The sequence below is a fragment of the Brassica napus genome, chromosome A5, assembly GCF_020379485.1.
Source record: "Brassica napus cultivar Da-Ae chromosome A5, Da-Ae, whole genome shotgun sequence".
Lineage (NCBI taxonomy): Eukaryota > Viridiplantae > Streptophyta > Magnoliopsida > Brassicales > Brassicaceae > Brassica > Brassica napus.
Window position 1 is genome coordinate 26,505,349 of NC_063438.1, and position 26,801 is coordinate 26,532,149.

A 26,801-nucleotide genomic window follows, 5' to 3' on the forward strand; every position below is an offset into this window, starting at 1 on the left:
AATCCGGTGGCTGAAAGAGGGTGACGCCAATACAAAGTTTTTTTACAAGGCTGTGTTGGCTCATCAGGCTAGGAATGCCATCAGATTTCTTCTAGATGATCATGAAGTTAAGATCACAAATAAGGCTCAGATTAAAGATATGGTGGTAGCATATTTTCAGCATCTGTTAGGCTCTACCTCAATCCATGTTTCTCCGCCTTCGGTTGAGGATCTGCAGCGCACTATGAGCTATAGATGCCCTGCATCTTTGTTTGACAAGCTGTGTAAGGTGCCTGCTGATGAAGAGATCAGGTCCACGCTGAGGGCGATGCCAAAGAGTAAAGCCCCTGGGCCGGATGGTTTTCCCGCTGAGTTCTTTTGGGAGGCGTGGTCGGTGGTAGGAAAGGATGTTATAGCAGCAGTAAGGGAGTTCTTTGTGGGTGGAAGATTACTAAGGAGGTTTAACGCCACATCTATTGTTCTGATTCCAAAGATTACCGGAGCTGACAGACTTCATTTGTTCAGGCCAATCTCTCTCTGCTCTACCATTTATAAAATAATAGCAAGGCTTCTGAAAAAGAAGATCAAGCTATTCATAGATGAGGTTGTGCAAAGAAATCAAGTGGGTTTCATTCAAGGGAGGCTACTATGTGAGAATGTTCTGCTAGCTTCGGAACTAGTTACTGATTTTCACGTGGAGGGTCGAGTGTCAAGAGGCTGTCTCAAGATTGATCTTGCAAAAGCATATGATAATATCAGTTGGGACTTCATTCTGAATTTGTTAAAGGCAATTGAGATACCGGATGAGTTGATTGGCTGGATCAGGGAATGTGTTACCACCACTTCTTACAGTGTGGTGGTAAATGGTGAACTCCACGGTTTTTTTCAAGGCCGAAAGGGTCTAAGGCAAGGAGATCCAATCTCCTCACTCCTCTTTGTGCTTGCTATGGATGTATTATCCAAGATGCTCGATGCCGGTGCTCGGAACAATCGATTCAGGCCGCACCCTTCGTGCGAGGAGCCCTTAATTACGCACTTGAGTTTCGCAGATGATGTACTGGTATTCTTCGACGGGTCTGAAGAGTCGCTGAGGGGTATCTTAGAGATTATGGAAGAGTTTAAGCAATTATCTGGTCTTAGTATTAATAGAGAAAAGACAGAACTGATGATTGATGGAGGAAGCCATTCGCTCTGTTTAGAACTAGCGGAGTCGCTGGGTATTAAACAAGGAGCTTTGCCAGTCAGATACCTTGGAGTGCCACTCTCTTCCAAGAAGATGAGGAAATCGGATTTCAGACCTTTACTAGACAAGATTGAGGCAAGATTTAACTCTTGGACAGTGAAGCATTTGTCGTTTGCGGGGAGATTTCAGCTTATCCAAGCAGTTATTTACTCTACGATCACCTTCTGGACTTCTATATTCATACTGCCTAAGGAATGTATTGCGATTCTCGAGAGAATGTGTAATGCTTTCCTATGGCGAGGAGCTCCGCAGTCTGCAAGAGGTGCTAAGATAAGCTGGAACATCATTTGCACTCCTAAGAAAGAAGGGGGTTTGGGACTACGGAAATTGGAGGATTGGAACCAGGTTTTGGCTTTGAAGCTGATATGGCTTCTGTTTGCAGCAGGCGGTTCTTTATGGGTCTCGTGGATTAGGAGTCAGAAGATTGGAGCCGCCAATTTTTGGGAGCTGGAGCCTCATAGAGGGGATAGCTGGATATGGAAGCAGCTGTGCAAATTAAGAATGTTAGCTAGACCCTTTGTTGTCTGCGAAGTGGGTTCTGGCTCGACTGCCAGCTTCTGGTATGATAATTGGACGGCTCTAGGCCCCTTGATTCACTTGACTGATGACAGAGGACCAGCAGTCTCAGGTCTGCACAAGGATGCGACAGTGGCAGAAGCTTTAGTGAATGGAGAATGGTGGTTAAGTGCTTCTCGTAGTAGAAACGCCATAATCACCTTGCTTAAGCAATGTCTGCCTCCGTCTGAGCCGATTGTGATGTCATCAAGCGATGATAAGTACCTATGGAGAACGGGAATTGATTCCCTTTCAAACGTCTTCTCTACTGCCAAGACGTGGTCTACTCTTCACCCTCCAAATCCTCCGGTTTTTTGGCACTCTCAAGTCTGGTTTACAGGAAGAATACCCAAGCATGCGTTTATCTCTTGGTTGGTGGCATGGAACAGATTGGCAACTCGAGACAGGCTTAGAGCTTGGGGTCTTGAAGTACCTCCAAACTGTCTCCTTTGTTCCGGTTGTGAAGAGTCTAGACAGCACCTGTTCTTTGATTGTGTATACAGTTATGAGATATGGATGTACTTCTGCTCACGCATCCAAGTTAATCCTCCCACAGGGTTTGAAGATTGTCTCAGGTGGCTAAAGACTTCTTCAACAGATCCTAACATCCTCTTGATCATAAAACTCGTCTTCCAAGCGGTTGTGTACATGATTTGGAAGGAAAGAAATAGTCGCCTCCACTCCAGCGTGAGTAGACCCCCTCAAGCCATCATTCAAGAGGTTAAACAAACCATCAGACTGAAGCTTGATCCCCTATCTAGGAACATGAGAATCACAAGCAGCTCCTCTCTCACTTATTTGGGTACTTGGTTAAGTATCTTTTAAGGGCATTGTTAAGTCCCTGCACCTTTTCTTTTTTTGGTAAAGGTAGGTCTAAAGGTTTGTAATTTGTTTTTGCAAAATAAATAAAGAGTTGTTTCTTAAAAAAAAAAAAAAAAAAAAAAAAAAAAAAAAAAAAAAAAAAAAAAGTTTAGGGTCGGTTAATTTGTCAAACTATTGGATTTAAAGCCAAAACGTGGTGGGTTTTTATTTCCCGCCCATTTCGAAAATCGAAAGTTTTATTACAAGAATAAATGTCTTCTTGTCTAATTTTAATTTAATACTACAATTCATAATCAAAGTACATTTTTTAATAATAAATCAATTCTATTAATTTTAAGTCACGATTTCGCTACTTTATGTTGATTTTTAAGTTGGACCATTTCAAACATATTTATTAGTTGCATATTGTTGTTATCTTTGTAATATCACAATAATATATCCTTATTCCATTTAATATCTTCATTAATGATTAAATAATTTTTACTGAACACAAATTTAATTATTTCATTAACGGCTAAACCGTAGTATTTCAGATATTTAGACTCTCAATTTACTATCTTATTGATTATACCAAATGGTCTTAATTGAATTTTTCGGTATAAGCTATGATATTTGATATAGACATTTATTTGAAAATTATGCCATTAAAGAACATTTGTTAGAACTTTTTTTTTCTCGCGTTGTAAATCTAACATATGATATTTGATCCGCAATATAATTTTAATATTGTTGTGCTATTATTGACAAATTACACACAATCATACTTTTAATATTCTTAATATGTCAATCTATTTTATTATTTAACCAAATAATTAAATTATTAGTATTTTATTGTACTTACTAAAAATAAATTATTCAAATAAAAGTTTATAAAAGTAATCGACTAATCGTCCTACCAAAAAAAATTTTTATAAAAGTAATCGTTTTAATGATTATTTTCCTATTTTATAAGATTTACCAAACAATATATATTTGAGATATTTTCAAATCCTAACTACCATCCTTATAATTATTTAAAATTTATAATGTATATATTTTGAAAACAGTATCTAGGATAAGAATATTGACTCTTAAACATTGTTTGGTAACATTTTAAATACGATATTTAGACCAATGTTAATATCAATATCTTCTCTTTTATTCGATTACCGTCAATGTTATTTTAAAAACAAACCTATACAATTAATATCATGACATCTAACATTCACAAAATCATTTCGCAGTCACTAACTAAATTCGCAATTTAGATTTGCATTGATGAAATTTAGGTGATGCTTACTTATACTAACTAAATTCTAAATTTTGCAATAAAAATCTCAGCTGTAATATTAATATAATTTTAAGATGCACAGTTCTTTTTAAAAAAGTTTTAGATGATTGCTTCATATAACTTAGTCTGAAACATATAACCTATATTTGGCAAACCATTATAGTCGTGTAAACAAATACAATTGAAAATGGTCCATATAGTAAAATATGATCGAATGACAGATAACTTATGTAATATGTTATTCAATTGGTTTAATTTATAAACACAATATAAATACTTAACATATGTTCAATCATGGAAAACTGTCGATCATCTATAAATGTTACAATGTTAAAAATGAACAAAACTTGTCCAGTTGCGCAGATCAAGACCTTGTTAAAATTTAATATGGTTAATTACATCTTCAGATTATACCAACCGGTTAATACATGACCTAAAACTATTTTGCAGATTTGCAAACATATAGTTCTTCATCCTTCTAGTTATATGCTTCATACCAAGAAATACATTATTTATCTAAGTATTTAAATTTCAAATTTGTTACAAGAAATATATTTATTGATAGGTCCAAGTAACTCATTTGTGACAAGTCCAAAACTATATTGATCGTAATCATATGTCCATCGTCTTAAAAGTTGAATAATTGAACCTGCTATTTTAATCATCTTCTCTCCGTTTCTTTCTTTCGGTTTGTCTGTTACGCAGTTAAAAGAATCTTTCCTCTCGTTTCACTCTTACTCCATGTTCTTTTATATAATTGAGGCCAGCTGTCAGTAGCAGAGTATGACACTTGTGTCCCTCTGAAGCTTGATGTGAGCGGTCACTAGGAGATGTATTAAAACACAACTCTTTGACGCTTAAATTCACAAATTTGCCATCCCAACCTTTTATGACTCTCACCGAGTTCACTAGATTGACACAAACATAAGCCGCCCATAATTCTGCAAAATGCAAACACAAAAACAAAAGTTTAGTAATGATATTGACAGTTCGAGTTGAACAAATTTTGAAAAAAAATAACGAAGAAAGTTTGACTTACGATGTCCCTCTTGGTCTCAGACATCTCCTACCACTTTATCTTCTTGTTTTGAACGGATAGGTTCACCAACTATCTTCTTTCCTCTGAAAGTTCAACCCATTTCCTGTCAACTCTTGTAACTCCATCTATCCAGTTGGGAGACTGAAGAAAACGAACAAGAAGATAAAAATAAGTAAGGAAATAGTATCTATATATCAATACTATTAAAACTGAATGACCTTTTTTGAGGTGCTCTTAGATTTTTGAATTATTTACAATCTCATGCCACTGAATTATTTTTGAACTATAATTTCAATTAAATATTTTTTTGTTTTTTCATAAATAGCAGATAACCATCTCCTATTTCCATGTAATCTTTTTACAGATTCATGCCAGAAATTATCTTTTAATAGTAATTAAACTATATAGAAATTATTATTCACCACCAAATCGTAGGACATTATTTACCTTAAATAAATATACATTGGACCACTTAATTATTGCATCACATTACAGCTGAACAAACAAAGCTAGAATAGTCAATTTTCGTTTATGATTAAAATACTAGGGAAAAATACTACCATCACATTACATTTTTATTTTATTACTAATTATTAATACTATTTATTTGAATTGAGCATGAGAATATTCTCTATCAATACTAAACAACGATTATGCTTTGCATTTCCCTTAATAAAGCAACAATTAATAATTCCTAACTAACCATGAATACTTCACACGATACAAAAGAAAAAAACTAACTCATCTATGAAGGAGATTTTCATAAAAGAGTCAAGAAATTCTCATAAACAAGTCAAGATCTATGAAGGGTGATTTTCATAAATGAGTCAAGAAATTCTCTATCATATCATTGAGGTTAGTGTACAACTGCTTTGGATTTATTGGTGGTCTCTTAGGAATAAATAAGGAGATTGATTGCTTATAAAAATAAGGGCTATCTTTTCAAAAAAAGGGGGGAACCTGGTTTCTAATTAGCATTTTATTTGCAAGGGCTTGGAATTAATGGAATTGGTTTGGGGTTTTATTTCAAGATTTACGGTTGTCTTCTATGTATGTTGTGTGTTTATGATTTATTGCAGAAACTCTTATCAGCTCTCCACATTGTCATCAGTGCATATTGCATATCCAGTAGACAAGGCTCAGGACAGGGTATACATATGGATTTTAAAAGGTTAAACGTTTCTTTTCCAAGTCAGACGGTCTAAAGTAAGTGCAAGGTTTTATTTTTATTCTGATTTGACGTTTCATTCTGGTGTAATGTCTTTGTATTTATTTTGGTTCTTTTGTGTTTTTAAAAACTATAGATACACAGGTCTTGGTCTAAATGTATTCAAGGTTATAGCGAGGAAAAAAATAGAAACACCCATTTTTTTCTCGGTCGTTGCGGTTAGTAAGTCAATTACAAACTCTTTTTTTTTTACAAACTCTTTTTTGTTATGGATACGGTAAACTTTTCAAGGTTTCAACAGATTTCTTAATTGCTTCAGTATGAGTTAGTTTCTTCTCAAATAAAAATTATATTTCATATAATTATTTAAATATATCGAATGTAATCGATTTTTTTGGGATATGTGTAACAGATAATTACCATCTTCTTAATACGATAATAGATAATACATGTAGAAACCATGTTTACAATAATCATCTCATAAATTAAACCCACCAATTTCTGAAGTTACCTAACAATCTAACCTGTGGTTATGGAAAATGCAGTAATTTCAGCATATGTGACTTACATAAAAAAATCCGGAACATTAACTTTCAGCATATTCGATTAATATATCTTTTAAGCATTTTGGGAATATTTCAAAAGATCTAGGGGCCCAGAATTAATTGACAAATCTACAAAATTGTGTACATCCTAAACTAATTGACTTACTTTATAAATATTCATGGGCCATCGATTGATTATATTGTTAATCAATATTTGACAAATTTTAACCAAATGTTGATGGGTCGAGAAGGAAAACAAAATTATTAGAGAACATTTCATGCCCCATTACTAATAACATTCTTATTTTATCCAAACCCAAATTATAAAACACATTATAATCAATTTAACCTCATTGATTAACTATATTAAGAGAAGAATAAGATCACCATTTAGCATGTCCACGTAGGCACGAAAAATCAGCCAATAGAAAGACTCAAACATGTCATGTCAGCTCAGCTTAAATCAAAATTATAAATTCTAGGCTAGCTTAAATCAAGATCAATAAATTCTGGATTTTTCATATGGTCTCATGATATATTTCAGAAAAGGCCCAGTTTTGAACTCCTAAATCTATGTTTCTTACACCTTTCATAGAACGGAGGGGTCGCTCAATTGATTTGGTTCACACAGTTCGTCTTCTCCGTTTATCCCTGCAAATCTCCATAACCACAACCCCTCTTGACCAATCAATTTATGTCCTAACCAATCAAAATAAGAAAAGCTTCCATATTATATAGTTTATATTTGTAAAAAGAACACAAAATAATTTTAGGTGAGAACACTACTTTAAGACCTTTGACGTTCTCGATTCTCTTGATCTCAGTTTCATTGACTGTTTCGCAAAGTTATCAAACATCTTCAATTAATCTCTTCAAATTCTTTCAACTATTTATCTGTCCCTTAATTCAGTTCTTCTGTTCTCTGAGCTCCTTCGTATATTTATTGATAGGTCCAAGTAATTCATTCGTGACAAATCTAAAACTATATCAATCGTATGATTAGGCCATCCTCTCAAAAGTTGAATAATTATGGTATAACTTTTAAAAAGCTACTTGGTTCACAAGACTTTGAGCAATCATAGATATTGTAAGTCAAGCATATAGTATTTGATTATGACAACAAATGGATGACAGATTAGCAGTCAAATTAATCTTATTTTTGATTAAGTAGGAAAGTGTAGGGAAACCTGCGCTCTAGAGGAGACCAAGACTTTGATACACAATTGTTTCATTCATTCTTATTTGTTACTTATGCACAACATGATAGCTAGTCAAAACAAAATGTATTCATCATCATAATGCAAATATTGACTAAACATATCATCTTAAGCCTTACATATATGAGATATGAGACGATGGTATATTACAAAATATTGCCTATGTCTCATTATTTAATCTAATTTTTGACCTAGTTAAATAACAAATTTTCGAGTCTTATAAATATTAACGAATTTCTACGAATCCGCAAGTAGAGTCAAATAAATCACGCAAGGAACAATATGAAAACGAAATTTAAACTATCTGAATTATTCCGTTGGTGCATGACAATGACTCATGGAATGAATACAAATATATAATCAATCTATTCTATATATTTCCTCAGATTTGTGAGAAGACTCAGAAATTCAGAGCCAACAAATCCCCACCAAACATTCAAAGCATATTCTCAGAGCAGATCATCTCTAAATCATCCACAAAACCGGTCGTGAACAAGACATGAGCATCAAGGTATGTATATATGTGTACTCAATAACAAGTCATTACTTGGAACACACTTTGTGTCTATACGTGTGGAAGAAAGACTTTTCTTATGATGCTAAGAGGTTTTCTAACTGTGTGCAGCAAAAGATCCTGATAAGAGTTACTATGACTGATGATAAAACCAGAGCAAAAGCAATGAAAACTGCCGCTCAGTTTAAAGGTAACCACAAAACAAAAACAAAAAAAAACCATTTAAAAAGCTGATTCTCGTAGTTCATGTTGAATCTAAAGAGTTGTTGCCATGGTTTTGTAGGAGTCTCGGCTGTGGAAATAAAGGGAGATCACAGGAACCAGATTGAGGTGACCGGTGTTGAAGTCAATATGATCTGTCTAACCAACACACTGAGGAAGAAGGTAGCCTTCGCTGAGCTTGTAAGCGTAAACAAAGTTGAACCACCCAAGAAAGAGGACGACAAGAAGAAGGAATGCAAGAAACCCGATGAAAAGAAACCTGATGAGAAGAAAGCCGACGAGAAAAAAACAGATGAGAAAAAGCCAGAGCCATGTTGTTGTAACCCATGTTATCAACCATGGCCTTACGGATATGGTGTGCCATCTTCCTTTCCACATCCGTGTGATCCCTACGGGTATAACTTTAGAGATTATACTGGGGAACCTTTCTACAACTACGGACCCAATTGGAGGTTCATGTGAGAAGACTACAACGGAAGAGATAACACCTTATGTATACTAAGTATTTCAAGTCTCAACATGTTAATGCATTTTGATAGTCAGATTTGTCGCATGAATAAATACCCTTGAGCTTCCATAACCACGTAAGGAAGTTACTATGTAATGAGACTCCATGGATAAGAGCACCAATCTTTCTAGAGTTGCTTTTAATACACAATCCAGTACATTCTCCTACAAACCAAGACACCAAAGGGTTCCTACAAATTCAACTCACTCGCCTCCAACATTTTCCATTGCACTGCTGCACTTAACGACCTCTGCCACGACCAGCACCACCACGCCCACGACCACCACGTCCACGGCCTCGTCCAACAGGCTTCCCTAAGAACCAAAGAAAGAAAGAACGAATAAATAAACGGATTGATAACAGCAGTCTTATGATTATACTATTTACATCCAAGTGAAGGGAGCGTTACCAGCAACAGGCTTCTTAGGCTTGACTCGAGGAGTGTCTTCCACAAGCAAAGTCTCGAGGTTCAAGCTATCAGGAAGAATGTAGTAGCGGATGTTGTTACCCCTCAAGCTTAGATGGTCCATTGTCACCGGGTTCTTCCCCTTGAGAGTCATTTTAACCGTCTTCAAGTGAGTATTCATGCTCACATCAACACCTGCCCAAATCATCCAGCTTAACCTCAACGAATAAACTTAAGATGACTAAACCTAATCTGTGTGTTCTCTAAAGCTACTACGTATGCGATTAAAGCCAATGGAGTAAACGGATCGATACTAGTAAGATGAAATAGAAGTTACCAGTGATGGTTCCATGGACCACAGTCCCGTTCTTCAGCTCGATCGACACAGTTTCATTGTTCAGCTTCATCAAAAACCTACTCGATCCAATAATACACCCAAATCGAAACAAAACAACAACACAAATCAGCTAAGACGATCAAGAATGGAATCGAATCTAAATAAGAATCGAAACATTACCTGACGAGCTTCATCTTTGGGTGCGACGAAGAAGAGATCGGCGACGAAACTGCAGGAGCTGGTGAAACCCTCAAAACCCTTCTTAGCAAGCGGGCACGGATCCGACTTCTATTTTTGGATCCATTTGTTAAATCACGTTATAACGCTTAAAAGACATAGTTGGGCCGTAAAACACGGCCCATTATTCCGGATAATCGATACCAGGGCTGACCGGAAGCTAACCAGCGATGATTGAACAACAGACTACACTTGGTTTAGCTAACCGGGTAATTAATTGAAGACGCGAACCGTAAATTCCGGAAAAGGCGTCTAACAAAAGCGCGCGATCGCTTGATAAACACGCGCTGCGCGTTAAAAGATTGATAACTCTTAAATCGAGAGTTGACTGATAGATCTCGACGGTTAGAGAGAGATCGCTTCTCCGGCGAAACTGCGCAAACCCTAACTCCGTCAATGGCGGATCCGAGCTCCAACACGAAGAAGTACACTCCCCCTGGTCTAAGGTAACTTCGCTTCTTCTATCTATCTATCCTTCCTCTCGTTCTTGCTAATTTGAGTGATCTTTACTCTCTTCGTCTCCGATCTCTCCTTCTGATCTTTCTTCTCCGCCTTGCAGGAATCCGTCTGGGGGTAACAAGAAGACAGGAGGTACATTAGCTCTCTTTCTCTCGCTTATCTCAATATTCTTTGCTAGAAACGAATCAAATGAGTTCGTGATTTGTAGAGTGTCTAGTTCTGTGTAGTTACAGCGTAGATCAGAGAGATGTAGAAGAGAAGTAATCTGATTTTGTAGATTCATTCATTGATTTGCAAGCGAATCTGTAAACGATACGATTGTGGATAGTTTGTAAGCTCAGGAACCGTTCTAGGAAAGTAAATCAGATCTTGATCTTGGTTTCTTTTTATTAGCGAATCCTGAGAAATGAACATCGTTCTTCAAGCTTAGGAGTTAGGAATACAAGATGCTAGATCAGGTTTAGCTTGTTATGATCTTTGTTATTTGTTATTAAGAGAAATATGCCAGATCGTGCAGGTAGCCAGCAGAACAAGGATGGTGAGAGAAGTCAGACGCAGGCTTCTGGTTCTCAGATGGAGAAAGCTTCCCCAAAGATAATCACTCTTAAGGACTGCGCTACGAGTGAAGCTTATCAGCTTTTAAGCGAACGTATGAATCTGATTTTGACTATTTAAACATTTACGTGGTATCATCTTTGTTCCGTGTCACTGCGTCAGTGTATGGTCGTTTTTTTTCTGTCAGATATTGCTATGCCAAGCTCCTTTTATAAAATCTTTCAACTTTATGGGATGAAGTGACTTAATTGATGTTACTGCTTATGCACTCGGTTGATGTGTCTGTCTTATTTATGTACTCTTGAATTGTTAAATAAACAGGCTGGGCAGCTGCAATGCATCAGTACAATGACCCAACCGTGGATTTATCTGGTTAGTTTAAGTGCATTCAAAGTGTTTCCTAATTTCATTTCTGTCTACAGACTTCTGCTGCTTGAGTTTCCAGAAATAGAATCTGAAAGTATTTACATTCCCACCTTGATCTCTGCATTCCTGTTATTAAATTAGATCTGGTTTTCGAGTTTTACCTGTTTTAATCTGTTTTACAGAACGACCAGTCATGTACTATGGAGGGAGTGTTTGGGGTAAATTACCTCACCAGGTAGAAACAACGCTTTGATCTCTTTCATATACTTCTTGCTCTCTTAAAGATATGGGTGAGACCATTTTCTCATATATTGTGGGATGAAACAATTACAGATCCTGGCTTCAGCAAACAATACATTGCCTCCAAAGATAACGCCAGCGGATTACAGAGCTGAACTGCGCCGAGGATTGCTGACTCCAAGAAGTTCTAGCAACTGAAGGGTCTTTAGACTAGTGATATGGTGTTTGGTACTTGTTGAGATGGCACAAGCGATGATGTGTCAGTGACGTTTTTCATTTTTCTGGTAGGATAAAAATGATTTCTTTCTGGCTCGAGTCGTTTCCTCTGGTCCCTAAAAATGTAAAAACCCAAACCAGAAGGTTTTGACTAACAATGACGTTAACAATTTGCATAATTTGTCTGCAAATGAATCGCTCTTTAATCTGTCTTATGAAATTTGGTATTGAGAGATCCTTAGTGTCTTTAAATTCGATGGATTTAGGTAGAACGTTTATAAGTAGTAAAAGTTGTTAGTATCCAAATTCTATTTGATTTAGTTTTTTGGTCTAAAACTTGTCAAACCCGAAATAAAATTAACTACAGATGTGAATGTCTTGGTCTAAAACTAATCCGACATAGAAAGTGAATGGAGGTTAGGGTTCGTGGCAAATTACACAGATTGTAACGTGTTCTTTAAGGTAACGTGTACATTACAATCATTTTAACGAAACTAGCTTCCCACGAGTTTTTACTCTTTTTCTAAATGTAACAAAGAAGTTCTTCTTTGTTGGTGTACCAATGAATAATAAAAAACGAATTCTAACGACATAATAATTTTATAATTTGTTGAATTCTCAACTACTTCTTCCAAAACACTATCTCATAAACTTATATATAATTCATTGTAGTCGTCATCATCATGCTCTTGCATTACTTTCCTTTCTCTCTTTCATCTCTCAGATCCAAAAACAGAGAGACAACAACGAACGATGAGCCTTTATTTCTCTGTTTCCTTCATCTTCTTCGGCTTAATCTCTCTTCAACTTCCACCTCTGTCCACTCAGGAAGCTACGGAAACATGCAGCTCAACTCTACCTCTCAACGACCTCACCTTTGACTCTACCCTCCTTCAATGCGTCCAAGCTTGGACTCCCCAAAACTACATCCTCCGAGTAAGTCCCTATTCTCCATTCTTTTCGATTCTAAGAAAAAAACTAAATTAAAAAAATCGAAATATGGCTGCAGTATGCTAAAACGGTGGAGAACACATGGAGCTTCATCTTATCAGCTCCTGATGCCAACGCCTACATAGGGATCGGATTCTCCACCAACGGTCAGATGACCGGAGCTAGCGCCATCGTCGGGTGGATACCAACCGACGGAAAAGGACAGGCGAAACAGTACTTGCTCGGAGGGAAGTCTCCAGGCGAGGTGAAGCCTGACCAAGGCGATCTCAAGATCGTCAACGGCTCGTTGAAGATCGAGTCAGTGTCGTCGCGTCTCTACATGAGTTTTCAGCTGACCGCGGAGCTGCCGCGGCAGAGCCTTCTTTACGCCATGGGACCTGCCGGATTCATTCCAAGTTCGCCGGGGTTTACTTTGAGGGAGCACCGCGACATGACCACCACGACTATCAATTATAATACAGGTAAGCAAGCGCCACCGTTATATATATATTTTTTAAATGCAGCTTGTTTAAATAATTAAAGTCAATATTGAATTAATCCATTATTTGACTGGTTAATTACTTAGTTCCATGAATCAGAACATTGTCGTTTATTTTATCAAAACCCATTATCATGATGATTAAGGGTATGACTGGTTTTCCCGCTACCACCCGCAAACGCAGCTTTTGCGGTTGGTAGCGGTTATTGGCGTTTCGCAACAATCGCTCAAACCGCTCTAAACCGCTCTAAATCGCTCTGAATCTCATAAATTCAAAAGCTGGTTCCAGCTAGCGTTTGCGGTTGCGGGTGGTTGCGGGAGGATAAAAAAAATTTCTTTTTTTCCAAAACAATATAAATACAAAAATAAAAATATTCAATAAAAAAATTAAATTGGAATTATAAAAATGCTAAAATATATCTATTATATTTTAATTAATATTATAAAACTCTAAAATAAAAATATTTTCTATATTTAAAAAAAAATTAAATTATAACTTTCTAAATATAACTTTTATATTTATTATAATATTATTAATTTTGATATTTTTATAATTGTATAAAATGTAAATATTGTTAATTTATTATCTAACCGCTGCTGCATTTGGTAGTTAACCAGTCATAAGTATCCCGCAAACGCACCAATTTTTAACCGCAGAACCAGTCGTACAAATCTCTTAAAACCGCTTGAAACGGCAACCACCCGCATCCGCAAACTTCCGCAACCGCAACCGCTGCGGTTGAACCAGTCACGCCCTAAGAACTGGTGCAAAATTAGTATTCTTCTGAAATAATTATGTTGGAGTCATTTTCACATCATACCCACTATGTTTCCAATATACACCAGACTTTGACCAACCACTACTATATCTCACAAAGTTTCCAAACTATATTATTACTGCTGATTAAGATATTTAACTAATTTTCTAAAACACAATCCATTTATATTATTGTATTATTTCGGCCAACACACAACAATTTAATTATTTGTCACTGTGATATGATTATTACCATTTGTATGAGATTATGTGTCTCTCTAGATGTTGTAACTTTGAGTAGTATTTACGTTAGTAAGTCTGTTATGTCAGATAATGAAGACAAAAAGGATATACAAGTTTTATCTGAAAAAGTTCATATTGGTATTGATGTTAGTGGAATGCAGTGAAAGTTACGTTACCATGATCTTTTCATTTAATATTAAAAGAATCTTTACATAGACATTATTTGTTTTGTATCTTAACAAATACATTGTTAAATTATATAACATCATTCAGTGTATATATAGTGAAAAGTATAATTTGAGAAACAAAAACTATGGTGCAGCAAACTGTATTTGTGTAAACTCCATAATTTTGCATGTTGTTTTCACAGACTAATGATTGTTTCGTTACATTGATGAATACAAAGGTTCGCAGAGTGTGGTTAAGGGTTCACCACATTCTAAGCTAAGGAAGACACATGGGCTAATGAACATGTTCGGCTGGGGAATATTAATCATCATCGGCGCCTTAGTGGCTCGACACATGAAGCAATGGAAACCCACTTGGTTCTATGCCCATATCGCTCTCCAAACCACTGGTTTTCTCCTCGGTTTAACTGGTATCATTTGCGGTTTGGTTCTTGAAAACCGAACCGAAGCCAACAATGTCTCCAAGCACAAAGGCCTTGGGATAACAATCTTTGTCATGGGCATTCTCCAGGTTCATCTTCTTTTCACACTCAAATACAATATACAAAAGAAAAAACAGATGATCAAATTAATGAATATCTGTTTATTACAGGTCCTAGCGTTGCTGGCTCGACCGGACAAAGACTCGAAATACAGAAAATACTGGAATTGGTATCATCACAACGTAGGAAGAGTTATGATAATACTTGCTATCTCCAACATCTTCTACGGTATTCATTTGGCTGATGCTGGCTCTTCATGGAACGGCGGTTATGGTTTTGTGGTTGCTGTCTTGGTTTTGGCTGCCATTGGATTAGAAGTTAGAAAGTTTAAGAACAAGTGAATTCTTGTTTAAATATCTATTTTTATCTTCCTGCTGCAATATTTGCCTTGGATAGGACAGTGTGATGTATTGAACATTTATTTGACTAATTACTTGTCTTCTTGTAATTTTTACACTCTAGTATTTGTTATTTTTCATTAATAAAATCTAAATAAATTCATGATTGAATTAATTAGATTAGTGATTGAATTAATTAAATTACACAACATGATAGACACAAAAGGCCCAAGTTAAATAAGCTTTTAGCTGAACGATTCAGACTTTGCTTGCCTTTCACCAACATAAGTTTGGTTTGGTCTATCACTCCATTTAAAGAATTTCAAACGTCAGTGCTTTTAGTTTGTATGGGCTATGGGCCTACAAAAAGGCCCATTTGTAGTTGGAAAAGTAAAGCCCAATAGCTGACGACTCGGTATCAGTCGCCGGTTTATGGTTAATGCAGCCGAGTCCGAGATCGGAGACATTGGAAGAGAAAGAAGATGTTGAGAACTCGGCTTCTCTGGTTTACGCTTGGATTCTCCGTCACCGGAGCTTCGGTGGCTCATCTCTTGTGGCGGGATCTATACGCCGAACGCTTCGCTATCTCTTCTGATGTAATTTTGTATTTGCATTTTCCGAAGATCATCGTCATCCTTCGGCAAAGCTCTCGATTTTCTTACACCTAACGCTTTTCATTACTGCAGATGAAAGAGAAGTTCGGAGCTTTGGAATCTAGAGTTTCGGGTCTGGAGTCTGCCGGTCACGAGAACCCGAGTCCAGCTCAGGTAAAATCTCTTTCTCTTCCCACCTCCATCTCCTCCATTGGTAACAATGATTGATCGTTTGTGAAATCATTCTCATTATTCATTTAGTTTCTCCAAAGTTATATACTTTCCTTAACATTTAGACCAAAAAAAAAAGTCATATACTTTCTTTGATGTTAGAAAGAATAGTTTTGAGTCATTGAGATTCCTCCACTGCCTGAAAGCCACAAAACGTTTTCTCATTTACTGGAGTTTTTTTTCTTTTTTTCTTTTTGAAGCATAAATCTATATCACATCAACAGAGAAACCTCTTGTCCATCTGAGTGCAAGCCTCATGCTGACATGTAATAAGCCAAAGGCACTGTTGTATTTTGGTTAGAGATCAGTTTAATGAGGGATCAGTTTTTAACTTTTATAGGGTGTATCTGTGTATTGTTTAGATTGTTGATTCTCTAGCGTTTGGTTGAGTTGTAGTTTCACAGCTTGTAATTTGTTATCGGTGTCTTAAGTTTTTTATTGCTTATTGTTCAGGGGTTACATGTAGTTGCATTAGTAGTAGTAGCTCATAGTGTAATGTTGTGCTGCACCTCGAAATGATTCTCATTCACGCTTTGTTTGATCATGTATATATCCCATAGGACAAGAGGAAGTCATAAAAGAGAGTAGATCACAGTAGTCATATTCGCATGTACTGTTTCTCTTGCTATGAACTTCTGGCTCACTCTGTGTCTTTTTTGTAGGTTGAGAGTTGAGACTCGTGGAAGCATCCAAGCCCAACTCCTTCAATAACTTTGCTTGTCTGTGAGAGAGTTGCAATCTTGATTTGGAACTTCACAGTTACTTCTTCTTCAAACCAAGCTTCAAAATGACTTGTCTTTTGTATCAAGACCTCTTCTTTTAGCAATACTTGCGTTTGTGTTACAAAACCATCCGGCTTTCTTATTTATTACAAAGAAATAATTGAGTACATTCGTTTCCTTCTAAAGAGGGATTTGTATATGACAATTGCAAATCTCAAACCTTGAAGCTTGAAACCAATTTTATACAATCTATTCACATCCTAAAACGACAAATACAACTCTACTACTCATGTATCAACGAACCATTTTGCTAAAACATCCAAAGACTGACTGAAACTGAAAAATAGAGACTAGTAACTCTATGAAAACCTGCATCCTATATCATCCATTACGAGTGGGAACTCTTTACATCCCGTCATTTATTCTTTTCCTCATTGATGATCCCGGACTATTAGAGAGTTTTTGGTCTCTACAAGATCCATCACGGCTTCCTTTGATGGGGAGGTGGAGGGCGGGGGAGGATTGAATTCGCCAGCTCTTCGTTCAGCTTCACAGGAAGAGCTGGCATCTGCTTCATGACCTCTGGCATGTCATTCAAGCTGCAACAACACCATTGTTCACTCAGCAAAAGCAAGCAAAGATTAGAGTTACTACATTATATTAGCTCGAAAGAGAGTTAACGACATAGAAATGATCTATAGATATATATATATATATATATATATATATGTGTAGATGTATTACTCGTTCAATATTGCGAGGATATTGTCTCGAGCCTTGCACAAGATATTGACGTTATCATGTATCTGCAAAGAGGAAGAAAGAATCTTTGAGAATTACGCAATTGATATAGTCCAAGTATATACCGATCACAATACCTAAGGATTGCTCAAAAGCCAACAATACAAGTCAAAGAAATAAACGCAGGGAAGTATACAGAACTCTACAAACTGAAAAAATGGAAATTACATTCACCTGAAAAGCTGAGAAATTTGAAGAAACTTGGTTGAACATCTGAGCATTTTGTTCGAGCAGATCTCCACTCACACCACCAATAGCTGCAAAGGAGACAATACACTTATGTTTCTTCTATTCCAAGATGAGTTAGCCTAAAAAAAAGAGAGGTAGATTCTTGAACAAAACCAAACCTTTATATGAAATGCCATCATCAGTATCTAAGGGCATCATAGGAGGAGCATATGAAGGACCATTCGGATGCACATTTAAATGAGACGAGGCCTTGGCTGAAGTATCCGTAGTTTTTTCCTGCCAAAACAGAGATTGATTAGCTGATGTAGACATCTGAAACGCATCATAAGACGACCCAAAGCTAATCTATGGTCTACGCATCAACTAGTAATCAAACATCCACCTACTTTCTTATCTTTGCTCTTCCTTGAGGAATGGTCTTCTTTCCTACGCTTACCGTTCTCCTTCTTCTGTAAATCCACCAGCAATTCAGAAAGAACAATCAGTAAACAAACTCTTACTTACTAATGAATAAAGACTCCAAAGGTAATGAGAGTATAATCTTACAGTCATCCATCTACAACGGAGAGCAACATCTCTAACAGTCTTATCCTTCATCTTCATAGCAATCTTCGCATACCTAACAATCGTAGGCTCTGACGCGTACCTATGCACAAAACAGTAATCAGCAAGCCTTCACATCTAACACCAAAGAAACACAAACACATATAAAGAAAGATGAATACTTTGCGAGCAAATCTTCCAATAACGATTGCTCCTCGTGAGTCCAATCTACAGAGATCCCTGGATTATGCCTCAACGCGCTTATCGTCTGCGAATTATCCACCGTCCCACCATTATCCACCGAATTCACAGCAGCTCCGTTCGTCGCCGCCGCCGCCGCGGATGAAGACGATACCTTCTGCGCCGCCGCCGACGAGCCTTCCTGATTGTTTCCCGAGGGATTCGCGCTCGCCGCCATCAATACTCACAAATTCGCTTCCTTTTCCTCAAAAAAGATTATCGCCGGAGAGTGACTGCGCCGGGATAGGAACAGAGAGAGAGCTTTCCCTCGAAATATGGAATCTTTTTTTTTTTGTTGTTTCTAAAAATATCATTTTTATTCTTTTTTCATATTTATCCTTTTTCTTATCTATATTTTTGAGATGTCGATTTTAGTAATTACGTGGCACTTATAGCAAAAGATTGGGAACTTGAGGGGTGTAAATATAATAAACTAAAAGAAGAAAGCTATCCGTTTGTTTTCTTTCTCTCTTCTCGAGGTCCCTCCCTCCTTTGTCTTCTTCTCTCTCTCTCTCTCTCCGCGCGCTTGAAGGTAGGCGTCGGAGAACTTCCAAAAGCTCTCTAATCGTGTCGGTTATGGCTTCGTCTCAGCCATCAGGTTAGTTAATTCGAAAAAAAATCAATCTTTCACCGGGTAATCAATCGATCTGATTCAATTTGATTTTTCTGATTGCAAAGTGATTCCTTTTATTAATCAGAGCATATTAATCAATGATTTAATGGGAGCTTTGCTGTTTTGTAATGATTTGAGTTCTGTCTCAAAAGTATTATCTGTCGTTGTTATTCAGTTACATGTAATAACTTTTAAGTTGTATGTGTCTGATGTTAGGTGGGCGTCCTCCTAAGCCTTGGGAGCAAGAAGGGAACAACAACGCAGCTGGTCCTAAGCCTTTTAGGCCTCCTTCTAATACGAGCACTGCTGATTCAGTTGAGGCTTCTGGCACTGCGAATCCCGGTGAACTAGTTTCGTCTGTGAATAGGACTAATACAGCTCCTACTATGAATGGACTGAGTAGGCCTGTTCCAACTAGACCTTGGGAGCAGCAGACCTATGGAAACACTTATGGTTCAAACCTAGGTATGAACGCTGGGTATGGTTCAGGGATAGGTGGGTATGGTTCGTCATATGGGGGAGGAATGTATGGTGGTAGTGGGATGTATAATAGAGGAGGTTATGGTGGTGGTGGTGGTCTCTATGGAAGCTCAGGTATGTATGGTGGCAGTTTTGGTGGTGGTTATGGTATGGGTATGGGGACAGGAATGGGAATGGGAATGGGAATGAGTCCTTATGGTGGTCAAGATCCAAATGACCCTTTTAATCAACCTCCTTCTCCACCTGGCTTCTGGATATCATTTCTCCGTGTGGTATGGTTCATCCCCTTCATGTTTGTAATGTTCAAGAAACCAAAGAAGTTTAATAACATACAGTGTTGATGGTTTTGTTTGATGTCATCAGATGCAAGGTGCTGTGAATTTCTTTGGCCGTGTAGCGATGCTGATTGACCAAAACACACAGGCCTTTCATATGTTCATGTCTGCCCTTCTTCAGGTTCTACCAACTTGTCTTTTAACTTGTTTCCTCTAATGGCTTTATTGTCCAAGCGTTAACCATTTAAACCATTTGTCCTCTCAGCTATTTGACCGTGGTGGTATGTTATATGGAGAATTAGCAAGATTTGTACTGCGTATGCTTGGGGTGAGAACAAAGCCTAGAAAGATGCAGCAGCAGCAGCAGCCACAAGGGCCTAATGGACTCCCTTTACCCCACCAGCCACATGGGAACCAGAACTACATCGAAGGTCCTAAAGCCGCCGCTGCACCAGGTGGTGGCGGTGGTTGGGACAATGTATGGGGTAACTAAGTTGCTTCTTTCATTAAACCCAAATCCTTCTACATTGCTATGAATACACCTTGAGAGTCAACACAAGTCATGCAGCTGCCTCCAAAGGAGATTAGATTGTACAAAAGCCAGACGCTTCTTTACAAATAGAGTCTCTTTCTTTTTTCTATTTATCTTTCATCTCTCTCTTCTCAGCTTTGCTGGTTGTGTGATACACAAAGTTGCAGATATAGATGTCAAAACTCAATAAAATGGAAAGTGAAGTTGTATAAAGACATATCTGGTGGTATTCATAATAATATTATTCTTTATTACAACATTGAAGCCTATTCTAGAACACATTGGTCTAAACTGATGCTTCATCCTCGTGTATACAGTCCCCAATCTGGTCCTATAACCATAACTTCTTCACTCCTGAGCGTAACATCTCCTCTGTGCAACTTAAACATCTCAATCGCTGTAGTCGTCAGCCTCGCATTCCCGTTCATATGCAGTATCCGGAGATTCTTGCACCCTCTTCTGATCCCAAGCAGCCCTTGATCACACAAGTTCCTACAACGGTTCACATGGAGTCTCTTCAAGCTACAACACCACTTCCCCACAGCTTCCCACCCCTCAACCCTGACTTCATGACACAAAGCCAAGTTCCACTCTTGCAGCAACGGACAACCTTTCGCTATAGCTTTTATGGACTCATCACCAACCGTTCTGCACATCCTTATGTTCAAGACTCTAAGTTTCGACGCAACGCCAGACCCAATGGGAACCAAACCGTCTTTCCCGATGTAGGAAACTGGACCTGAGATGTTTAGAAACTCAACCCCACCGCCGCTGATGATCCCCGCTACACCTTTCGGCTCAAGCTGACAAGACTCGGCATCCACATAGCCTAAAGTTGGAGAAGAGTTAATAAAGCCAACACCGGTTATGCTCTTGCAGTTTGAGATCTTCACCGACTCGAGCTGGACGCACGCTTGCGTCAATGCTTTAACTCCAAAGTCAGACACAAGAGGACAATACGAGAGATTCACGCATCTTAAAGCCAAGGAAGCAGCCCTGGCTAGTGTTTCTAACCCAATGTCACTGATACCGCAACGGTAGAGACTAACCACTCTCAGATTAGGACAAAAGCTAGCGACTGTGGAGATCCCATCATCAGAAACCCCATAGCAACAATCTAAGTGGAGACTATGCAGTTTCGCGCCAGGATACCTGAGAGAGGCTAGACTCGAATCGTTCAGCACCGTGCAGCCAGAGAGGGAAAGATGCTCCAGCCACTGAAACCGAGTGAGAAGCCTATGGAGATGATCTGAGTTCACAGCGAGAGTTGTCTGAGAGAGAGTTGGAGAGTTGAGAAGAGATAATGAGCACTGGAACTGGAGAGAGCGGCGGTTTATGTTTTGGATGTTGAGAAAGCGATGACAAGTCAAACCGAATGAATCGTGGTCTTCGAGATTATCAAGCCGTTGGAAGATAAAGGAAAGGCAATCATCAGGGAGGTGGATAATGGAGGTTCTAACATCATCAGACTCGGACACATTCTCCATCTCTTCTTCACTTCAGTTCCTGTATTACAGAACATATAAAGTCTTGGTCTTTTATAACAGAACATATAAAGTCTTGATCTTTTGTTGTAGAACATATATAAAGTCTTGATCTTTTGTTACAGAACATATATAAAGTGTTGATCTTTTGTTATAGAACATATATAAAGTGTTGATCTTTTGTTACAGAACATATATAAAGTGTTGATCTTTTGTTACAGAACATATATAAAGTGTTGATCTTTTATTACAGAACATTAAACTCAAGAAACCTAAAGGAAGAATCAAGTCAGATAAACCTCTGTTTCGATCCAATGAAGCAAATCCAGAGTACCCTTCACTTCAATTTGAACTAGAAAAACATCAAACAAGATCAACGAAAGTAATACATTGATCCAACCAATCTCAAAAAGAGAGACAGACTCGTAAAAAGCGAGACTTTGAGACTCAAAAGAAAGAAGATCTGGATAGAAAATGGATGGAGGAGAAACAGAGACAGAGACGTTGGGGACACTCGAAAGCATATGCAAACCCAAGGAGAGACTCACACAAAAATCCAAACTTTATCGATGAAACAGTCTTAGCTCAATCCATGATCCAATTGCCACACACACAGAGAGCTGATGCAAATTTGATTGAGATCATGTGAAGCTGCGTCGAGTCGATTGCGTCACCGTACTGTAGTTATAGCATCGCACTTAAGCAGTTTATCCCCAGACGTATCGTGTCCGTTGATTTTACGGGACAGGAGATATCACTAGGGTTTAAGTTTTTTTTTTTTTTACCTTGGTAAAATTTCTTATCAGCAGTAATAATACTATATTTTTGAAACTTCGTGAGAGATAGTAGTGGTTGTATTGTATTGTATTGAAAATAGTGTGTTTTTAGATTTTTTTCTTTCTCATTTGGTGTTTTTTTTCTATTTTAGATCCGGTTTGATCATCTCAGTGCTCTTTTTGCCAGATGATAGACAAAGAAGGACGTTTTTGCTCGAAGGGTCTCTGGTACAATTGCTGGTGACATGGTTCTTGCATGTGCTTATGCTCATGAGCTCCCTATAGTTTGCATTCATACTTGGGTCTATTGTCTAAGTGATGCGATTCATATCATCATGTCATTTTTTTATTTCCATCTTCACCTTTTGAAACCATTCACCAAAAGTTAGAGAAAACAATTGTTTGTCTGTCTCCTTGGGTGTTGTGAAGTAGTTGGACTTTTGCATATTAATTCCTCCACCAATGTAGTGCATGCAAGTCTTCATCTTCGAGTTTGTGTTCACATATGTTTCTTGATCCTCTCTTTTTTCTTTCTTTGGTACTAAATTGGTAGTTTAAAAACACAATGGAGATAGGTACGTCAAAAACCACATGGTGTGTTGTTACAATCTTAATATGGCCAGCCAACGTATTCTCCTTCTCTTGTCATGTTGTTGCATAATCACTTTCCACTCTATTCTCTTCTCATCATCATTCTTCTTATCCCTCCTCCTCTTTTGATTAAATATTATCGTTCATTCATGTACTTAATAGTTAAAAAATATGCAAAAATTTACGTGACAAATGCATTTCAAATCAATAAACTAACTAATTCCCATGATGACAGACTATGTGAAAACTCTTAAGTGATTATTTACAAAAGCCCACCGAAAAGTAGATGAGACAAAGCATGCTGCAGTTCTCGTTCTACTTTAATTTACTTTTTATTTCCTTATACTTATATAGTAACTTTATTACATTTCAAATTCGATTGCACAGTGTTTCACAACATAAAAATCACAATATTTATCAAATAAAAAATAAACTGGAAATGTGATCTTAGTTGTTTTCCTGGTAGGTAAAGGTGTTTATGACCTTTAATAATGAGAAGATAGTGTTTATTATTTTTTAGAATAGTAGGCATAGGAGTAAAGAGGACAATAAAAGTCAAAAAGATTATTTTGAAAGCAGAGGACCCAGAGAACTGTTTCACGTAATTATTGCATTTCATATACGTTCTTCCCTCCCTATAGATTTTTATATTAAATCCTCTTTTATTCTTCTTTAATTAAATTCGAAACAGTAGTAGAAGAAGAAGAAAGAGTACACAACACTATAGCATAGTGTCAGTAAACTCATCATCCTCAGATAGTGCGCATTGCAGAACCAACACACAAACTCTCTCCTCCCCCCAAGTATGGAAGCTGTCATCATCTTCTTCCTGCTATCATGCGCATCCTCTCGCTTACCGTGCGCCTCACCGGCTAGTTTCACTCGCCGTCACCTCTCGCAAGCTCCTGCAACAGATCCTTCCACACCAACTCCCGGCGGCTTGCCTTTCTTCCCAGCTGACGGCTTATCATCCTCCCCTCCTCCTCCTCTTCCTCCTCTCCCGATGCCTCCTCCGTCGCCTCTGCCCCCCTCCGCCCCAACGTACGCCACTTTTCCGGCGAACATCTCCGCCCTCGTCCTCCCTCGCTCCTCAAAACCTCACACCGCTTCCAGAACTCTCCTTATCACACTTATCTCCGCTGTCCTCGCCGTCGCAACAGCCATCGGAGTAGCCTTGTTTCTCTACGGAAGGTGGCGAGGGCAGAACCGTAATTTCAAAGACGATTCAAAGAGCAGTAAACAAGCTCTTCCAAGAAACAACACTGAACACAAACTCACAGTCTCTGCTTCAACAACCTCCGATGTTCTCTACCTCGGAAACGTCGCCACTTCCGGTTTCGTCAAACCGAAGTCTCCAGAGATCTGTCCTCTCCCTCCATTGTCCTCTCGCAGCTTCCAGCAACAAAGCTCCGAAGTAGAAGAAGAAGAAGAAGACGAAGACGACTTCTACTCCCCTCTCGCGTCTATAGCTGGTAAAGAATCACGAGAGCTGAGAAACTACTCTTCCTCGGATTCTCCTGCCACGTCACCACCGTCCGTTAACATTTCTCCTGTGAGGAACAACAAGAGACACCACGTGGCGTCGTCTCTGAGAATGTTCACTCTCTGGAACCAGAACCACGCCTTCCCTCGCATCTCCTCTGCTTCCACTTCACCTGAGAGAGGAGGTACCGACGCATACGCTCGTTCCTCCATGTACTCTTCAGTCTCCACCACTCCTGATCGTTTCTTCCGGAAGGTTCTCGAAGCCTCCTCCCCGCCGAGGTGGAACGACTTCAGCCGAAACGTCAAGTCTTTGTTCCTCTCTTCCACTTCTTCTCCTGCTAGAGATTTTGTTATCAACGTCTCTGAATCTTCTTCAAGAAAGTTGAAGTCTTCGCCGGCTGTTTCTCCTCCTCCTCCTCTTCCGGAACGGCCACCGCCTGCAATGCCGGCGCCGCCTCCTCTTGTACCACCGTCGCAGTCCTTTATGGTCCAGAAGTCTGGAAAGAAGCTGTCTTGGGATGGAGCAACGAAGATGAAGCCTCTGCCCTGGGACAGAGTCCACCGACCGAGTTCTTGTCGGAAGAACACATGGGAGAGTCTAAAGTTCAACTCTTTGAATGCTAATCCGAAGCAGAGAAGTCTCAGCTGTGATCTCCCAATGTTTAATCAAGAAAGTAGAGTTTTGGACCCTAGAAAGTCTCAGAGTATTGCTTTTCTACTTACAACACTTGATCTCACCACAGACGATGTTCTTCAAGCCCTTCGAGATGGTAATATCATCAGTTACAAAGCTTATTGTATGAGTTGAATCTGAGTTTGTATTTTCTGAATCAGGTCACTATGAAGCGCTTGGAGTTGAGCTTCTTGAGAGTTTATCAAGAGTGGCGCCGAGTGAAGAGGAAGAGAGTAAGTTGAAGAGCTATAGTGATGATAAGCTTGCCCCATCAGAGAGGTTTCTCAGGGAGTTGCTTAATGTGCCTTTTGTGTTCAAAAGGGTTGATGCGTTGCTCTTTGTTGCTACTTTTGATTCCAAGATTGAACACTTGAAACAATCATTTGGGGTTATACAGGTATACTATAATATAACAAAGCTAAATTTAATGAGAGAGACATATGAATCTTGTGTCTTATAAAGCTATCTTGATTCTTTTGCAGGCTGCTTGTGAGGAGCTAAGGAATAGCAGAATGCTGTTGAAGCTTATTGAAGTTGTTTTAGAGATAGGAACGAAGAGCGTGAACGCTCATGGCTTCAAACTTGAGGCGTTGTTAGATGGTGGAACCACTCTCTTGCGTTCTGTTGTAGAGAACATCATAGAATCAGAAGGTATCAAAGTGTTGCAAGTTGTCAGAGATCTCAGTTTAGTACTTGTAGATGTCAAGAAAACTGCGGAAATAGACTACGGTGTTCTGAGAAGCGACGTTTCAAAGCTTTATCAAGGAGTCCAGAGAGTTAAGGAGGTTCTGCTACTGAGTGATGATGAAGAACAAGAATGTGGGGAATTCAAGGGGACAGTGACCAAGTTCTTGGAAACCGCTGTAAAGGAAGCTAAAAAGATTGAAACAGAAGATGGTTCCATGCTCTTTGCAGTGAAAGAGATCACAGAGATATTCCATGGAGATTCAGCAAAGGAAGAAGCTCAGCTATTGAGAGTGTTCGTGATCGTTAGAGACTTTCTGTCAATTCTAGATAAAGCATGCAAGGAAATGGAGGTGAATTGAGAAAAGAGTACTCTGGCTTAGGTTTCAAGTGTAAGGAAGATCCTAGAATCTGTCCAAAGACTGATGATGGTGCATTGTGTTGCCTCCTTAATTAGTTATGTGTACTTATGTTTGTATGAATCGTTGGTTCTTAAGTGAAATTTTACTTGATTTCTCTATCAAAGCAAATATCTCAATGGATTTACTTCACAT

At 38.3% G+C, this 26,801-nt stretch overlaps 9 protein-coding genes across 12 annotated transcripts; 6 read left to right on the top strand and 3 right to left on the bottom strand.

Moving 5' to 3' along the window:
* The first annotated feature begins 8,198 nt into the window (after positions 1 to 8,198).
* On the top strand, positions 8,199 to 9,116 carry LOC106452945 (heavy metal-associated isoprenylated plant protein 16-like). Its single transcript, XM_013895139.3, has 3 exons — positions 8,199 to 8,349; positions 8,464 to 8,542; positions 8,636 to 9,116. Exons 1-3 carry the CDS (start codon positions 8,338 to 8,340, stop codon positions 9,034 to 9,036), a joined length of 492 nt encoding a protein of 163 aa, XP_013750593.1. The 5' UTR covers positions 8,199 to 8,337; the 3' UTR covers positions 9,037 to 9,116.
* A 76-nt stretch (positions 9,117 to 9,192) lies between these two features.
* LOC106452946 (small nuclear ribonucleoprotein SmD1a) lies at positions 9,193 to 10,145 on the bottom strand. Its single transcript, XM_013895140.3, has 4 exons — positions 10,006 to 10,145; positions 9,826 to 9,902; positions 9,492 to 9,683; positions 9,193 to 9,396 (listed from the first exon to the last, which is right to left on the bottom strand). Exons 1-4 carry the CDS (start codon positions 10,017 to 10,019, stop codon positions 9,323 to 9,325), a joined length of 357 nt encoding a protein of 118 aa, XP_013750594.1. The 5' UTR covers positions 10,020 to 10,145; the 3' UTR covers positions 9,193 to 9,322.
* Positions 10,146 to 10,314: 169 nt separating this feature from the next.
* Positions 10,315 to 12,131, top strand: LOC106452942. Of its 2 annotated transcripts, none has more exons than XM_013895134.3 (6): positions 10,315 to 10,508; positions 10,622 to 10,653; positions 11,030 to 11,170; positions 11,398 to 11,448; positions 11,625 to 11,677; positions 11,776 to 12,131. In XM_013895134.3, the coding sequence occupies exons 1-6, from the start codon at positions 10,459 to 10,461 to the stop codon at positions 11,878 to 11,880; spliced, it is 432 nt and encodes a 143-aa protein (XP_013750588.2). In that variant the 5' UTR covers positions 10,315 to 10,458; the 3' UTR covers positions 11,881 to 12,131. The 2 variants fall into 2 exon arrangements, with proteins under 2 accessions (XP_013750588.2, XP_013750589.2); XM_013895135.3 differs by having other exon boundaries at positions 10,316 to 10,508; positions 11,039 to 11,170.
* A 441-nt stretch (positions 12,132 to 12,572) lies between these two features.
* LOC106452940 (cytochrome b561 and DOMON domain-containing protein At3g07570-like) lies at positions 12,573 to 15,510 on the top strand. The gene is made up of 4 exons (XM_013895133.3): positions 12,573 to 12,834; positions 12,908 to 13,310; positions 14,734 to 15,026; positions 15,108 to 15,510. The coding sequence occupies exons 1-4, from the start codon at positions 12,652 to 12,654 to the stop codon at positions 15,336 to 15,338; spliced, it is 1,110 nt and encodes a 369-aa protein (XP_013750587.2). The 5' UTR covers positions 12,573 to 12,651; the 3' UTR covers positions 15,339 to 15,510.
* A 171-nt stretch (positions 15,511 to 15,681) lies between these two features.
* On the top strand, positions 15,682 to 17,119 carry LOC106452939. The gene is made up of 3 exons (XM_013895132.3): positions 15,682 to 15,931; positions 16,022 to 16,102; positions 16,822 to 17,119. Exons 1-3 carry the CDS (start codon positions 15,818 to 15,820, stop codon positions 16,831 to 16,833), a joined length of 207 nt encoding a protein of 68 aa, XP_013750586.2. The 5' UTR covers positions 15,682 to 15,817; the 3' UTR covers positions 16,834 to 17,119.
* LOC106452938 lies at positions 16,994 to 18,963 on the bottom strand. Its single transcript, XM_013895131.3, has 7 exons — positions 18,597 to 18,963; positions 18,418 to 18,517; positions 18,258 to 18,320; positions 18,030 to 18,147; positions 17,857 to 17,939; positions 17,626 to 17,687; positions 16,994 to 17,480 (listed from the first exon to the last, which is right to left on the bottom strand). Exons 1-7 carry the CDS (start codon positions 18,830 to 18,832, stop codon positions 17,363 to 17,365), a joined length of 780 nt encoding a protein of 259 aa, XP_013750585.2. The 5' UTR covers positions 18,833 to 18,963; the 3' UTR covers positions 16,994 to 17,362.
* Positions 18,964 to 19,034: 71 nt separating this feature from the next.
* LOC106452936 (peroxisomal membrane protein 13) lies at positions 19,035 to 20,813 on the top strand. Its single transcript, XM_013895130.3, has 4 exons — positions 19,035 to 19,252; positions 19,484 to 20,019; positions 20,111 to 20,203; positions 20,288 to 20,813. The coding sequence occupies exons 1-4, from the start codon at positions 19,231 to 19,233 to the stop codon at positions 20,513 to 20,515; spliced, it is 879 nt and encodes a 292-aa protein (XP_013750584.2). The 5' UTR covers positions 19,035 to 19,230; the 3' UTR covers positions 20,516 to 20,813.
* On the bottom strand, positions 20,725 to 22,770 carry LOC106452935 (F-box/LRR-repeat protein 12). Of its 3 annotated transcripts, none has more exons than XM_013895128.3 (3): positions 22,587 to 22,770; positions 22,338 to 22,390; positions 20,725 to 22,060 (listed from the first exon to the last, which is right to left on the bottom strand). In XM_013895128.3, exon 3 carries the CDS (start codon positions 22,039 to 22,041, stop codon positions 20,854 to 20,856), a length of 1,188 nt encoding a protein of 395 aa, XP_013750582.2. In that variant the 5' UTR covers positions 22,042 to 22,060; positions 22,338 to 22,390; positions 22,587 to 22,770; the 3' UTR covers positions 20,725 to 20,853. The 3 variants fall into 3 exon arrangements, with proteins under 3 accessions (XP_013750582.2, XP_013750583.2, XP_048636016.1); XM_013895129.3 differs by having other exon boundaries at positions 22,311 to 22,390; positions 22,587 to 22,733; XM_048780059.1 differs by having other exon boundaries at positions 22,311 to 22,729.
* A 1,202-nt stretch (positions 22,771 to 23,972) lies between these two features.
* On the top strand, positions 23,973 to 26,779 carry LOC106452934 (formin-like protein 10). Its single transcript, XM_013895126.3, has 3 exons — positions 23,973 to 25,660; positions 25,725 to 25,960; positions 26,046 to 26,779. The coding sequence occupies exons 1-3, from the start codon at positions 24,211 to 24,213 to the stop codon at positions 26,607 to 26,609; spliced, it is 2,250 nt and encodes a 749-aa protein (XP_013750580.2). The 5' UTR covers positions 23,973 to 24,210; the 3' UTR covers positions 26,610 to 26,779.
* Positions 26,780 to 26,801: the final 22 nt, after the last annotated feature.

Bases quoted from the DNA above. Each gene is read 5' to 3' on its own strand.
- LOC106452940 (XM_013895133.3), top strand. From the start codon at position 12,652: ATGAGCCTTTATTTCTCTGTTTCCTTCATCTTCTTCGGCTTAATCTCT. The intron at 12,835-12,907 runs GTAAGTCCCTAT...ATATGGCTGCAG, and splicing joins CCCAAAACTACATCCTCCGA to TATGCTAAAACGGTGGAGAA. The intron at 15,027-15,107 runs GTTCATCTTCTT...TGTTTATTACAG, and splicing joins TTGTCATGGGCATTCTCCAG to GTCCTAGCGTTGCTGGCTCG.
- LOC106452935 (XM_013895128.3), bottom strand. From the start codon at position 22,041: ATGGAGAATGTGTCCGAGTCTGATGATGTTAGAACCTCCATTATCCAC.
- LOC106452936 (XM_013895130.3), top strand. From the start codon at position 19,231: ATGGCTTCGTCTCAGCCATCAG. The intron at 20,020-20,110 runs GTATGGTTCATC...TGATGTCATCAG, and splicing joins GGATATCATTTCTCCGTGTG to ATGCAAGGTGCTGTGAATTT. The intron at 20,204-20,287 runs GTTCTACCAACT...TTGTCCTCTCAG, and splicing joins TCATGTCTGCCCTTCTTCAG to CTATTTGACCGTGGTGGTAT.
- LOC106452945 (XM_013895139.3), top strand. The intron at 8,543-8,635 runs GTAACCACAAAA...ATGGTTTTGTAG, and splicing joins AACTGCCGCTCAGTTTAAAG to GAGTCTCGGCTGTGGAAATA.
- LOC106452946 (XM_013895140.3), bottom strand. The intron at 9,684-9,825 runs GTAACTTCTATT...TGATTTGGGCAG, and splicing joins GGTCCATGGAACCATCACTG to GTGTTGATGTGAGCATGAAT. The intron at 9,397-9,491 runs GTAACGCTCCCT...TTTGGTTCTTAG, and splicing joins GCCTAAGAAGCCTGTTGCTG to GGAAGCCTGTTGGACGAGGC.
- LOC106452942 (XM_013895134.3), top strand. From the start codon at position 10,459: ATGGCGGATCCGAGCTCCAACACGAAGAAGTACACTCCCCCTGGTCTA. The intron at 11,171-11,397 runs GTATGAATCTGA...TTAAATAAACAG, and splicing joins TTATCAGCTTTTAAGCGAAC to GCTGGGCAGCTGCAATGCAT. The intron at 11,678-11,775 runs GTAGAAACAACG...AAACAATTACAG, and splicing joins GGGGTAAATTACCTCACCAG to ATCCTGGCTTCAGCAAACAA.
- LOC106452938 (XM_013895131.3), bottom strand. From the start codon at position 18,832: ATGGCGGCGAGCGCGAATCCCTCGGGAAACAATCAGGAAGGCTCGTCG. The intron at 18,148-18,257 runs GTAGGTGGATGT...CTGTTTTGGCAG, and splicing joins GGAAGAGCAAAGATAAGAAA to GAAAAAACTACGGATACTTC. The intron at 17,481-17,625 runs GTAATACATCTA...GTGTTGTTGCAG, and splicing joins ATCCTCGCAATATTGAACGA to CTTGAATGACATGCCAGAGG.
- LOC106452934 (XM_013895126.3), top strand. From the start codon at position 24,211: ATGGAAGCTGTCATCATCTTCTTCCTGCTATCATGCGCATCCTCTCGC. The intron at 25,661-25,724 runs GTAATATCATCA...TTTCTGAATCAG, and splicing joins TCTTCAAGCCCTTCGAGATG to GTCACTATGAAGCGCTTGGA. The intron at 25,961-26,045 runs GTATACTATAAT...ATTCTTTTGCAG, and splicing joins AATCATTTGGGGTTATACAG to GCTGCTTGTGAGGAGCTAAG.
- LOC106452939 (XM_013895132.3), top strand. From the start codon at position 15,818: ATGTTGAGAACTCGGCTTCTCTGGTTTACGCTTGGATTCTCCGTCACC. The intron at 15,932-16,021 runs GTAATTTTGTAT...TCATTACTGCAG, and splicing joins GCTTCGCTATCTCTTCTGAT to ATGAAAGAGAAGTTCGGAGC.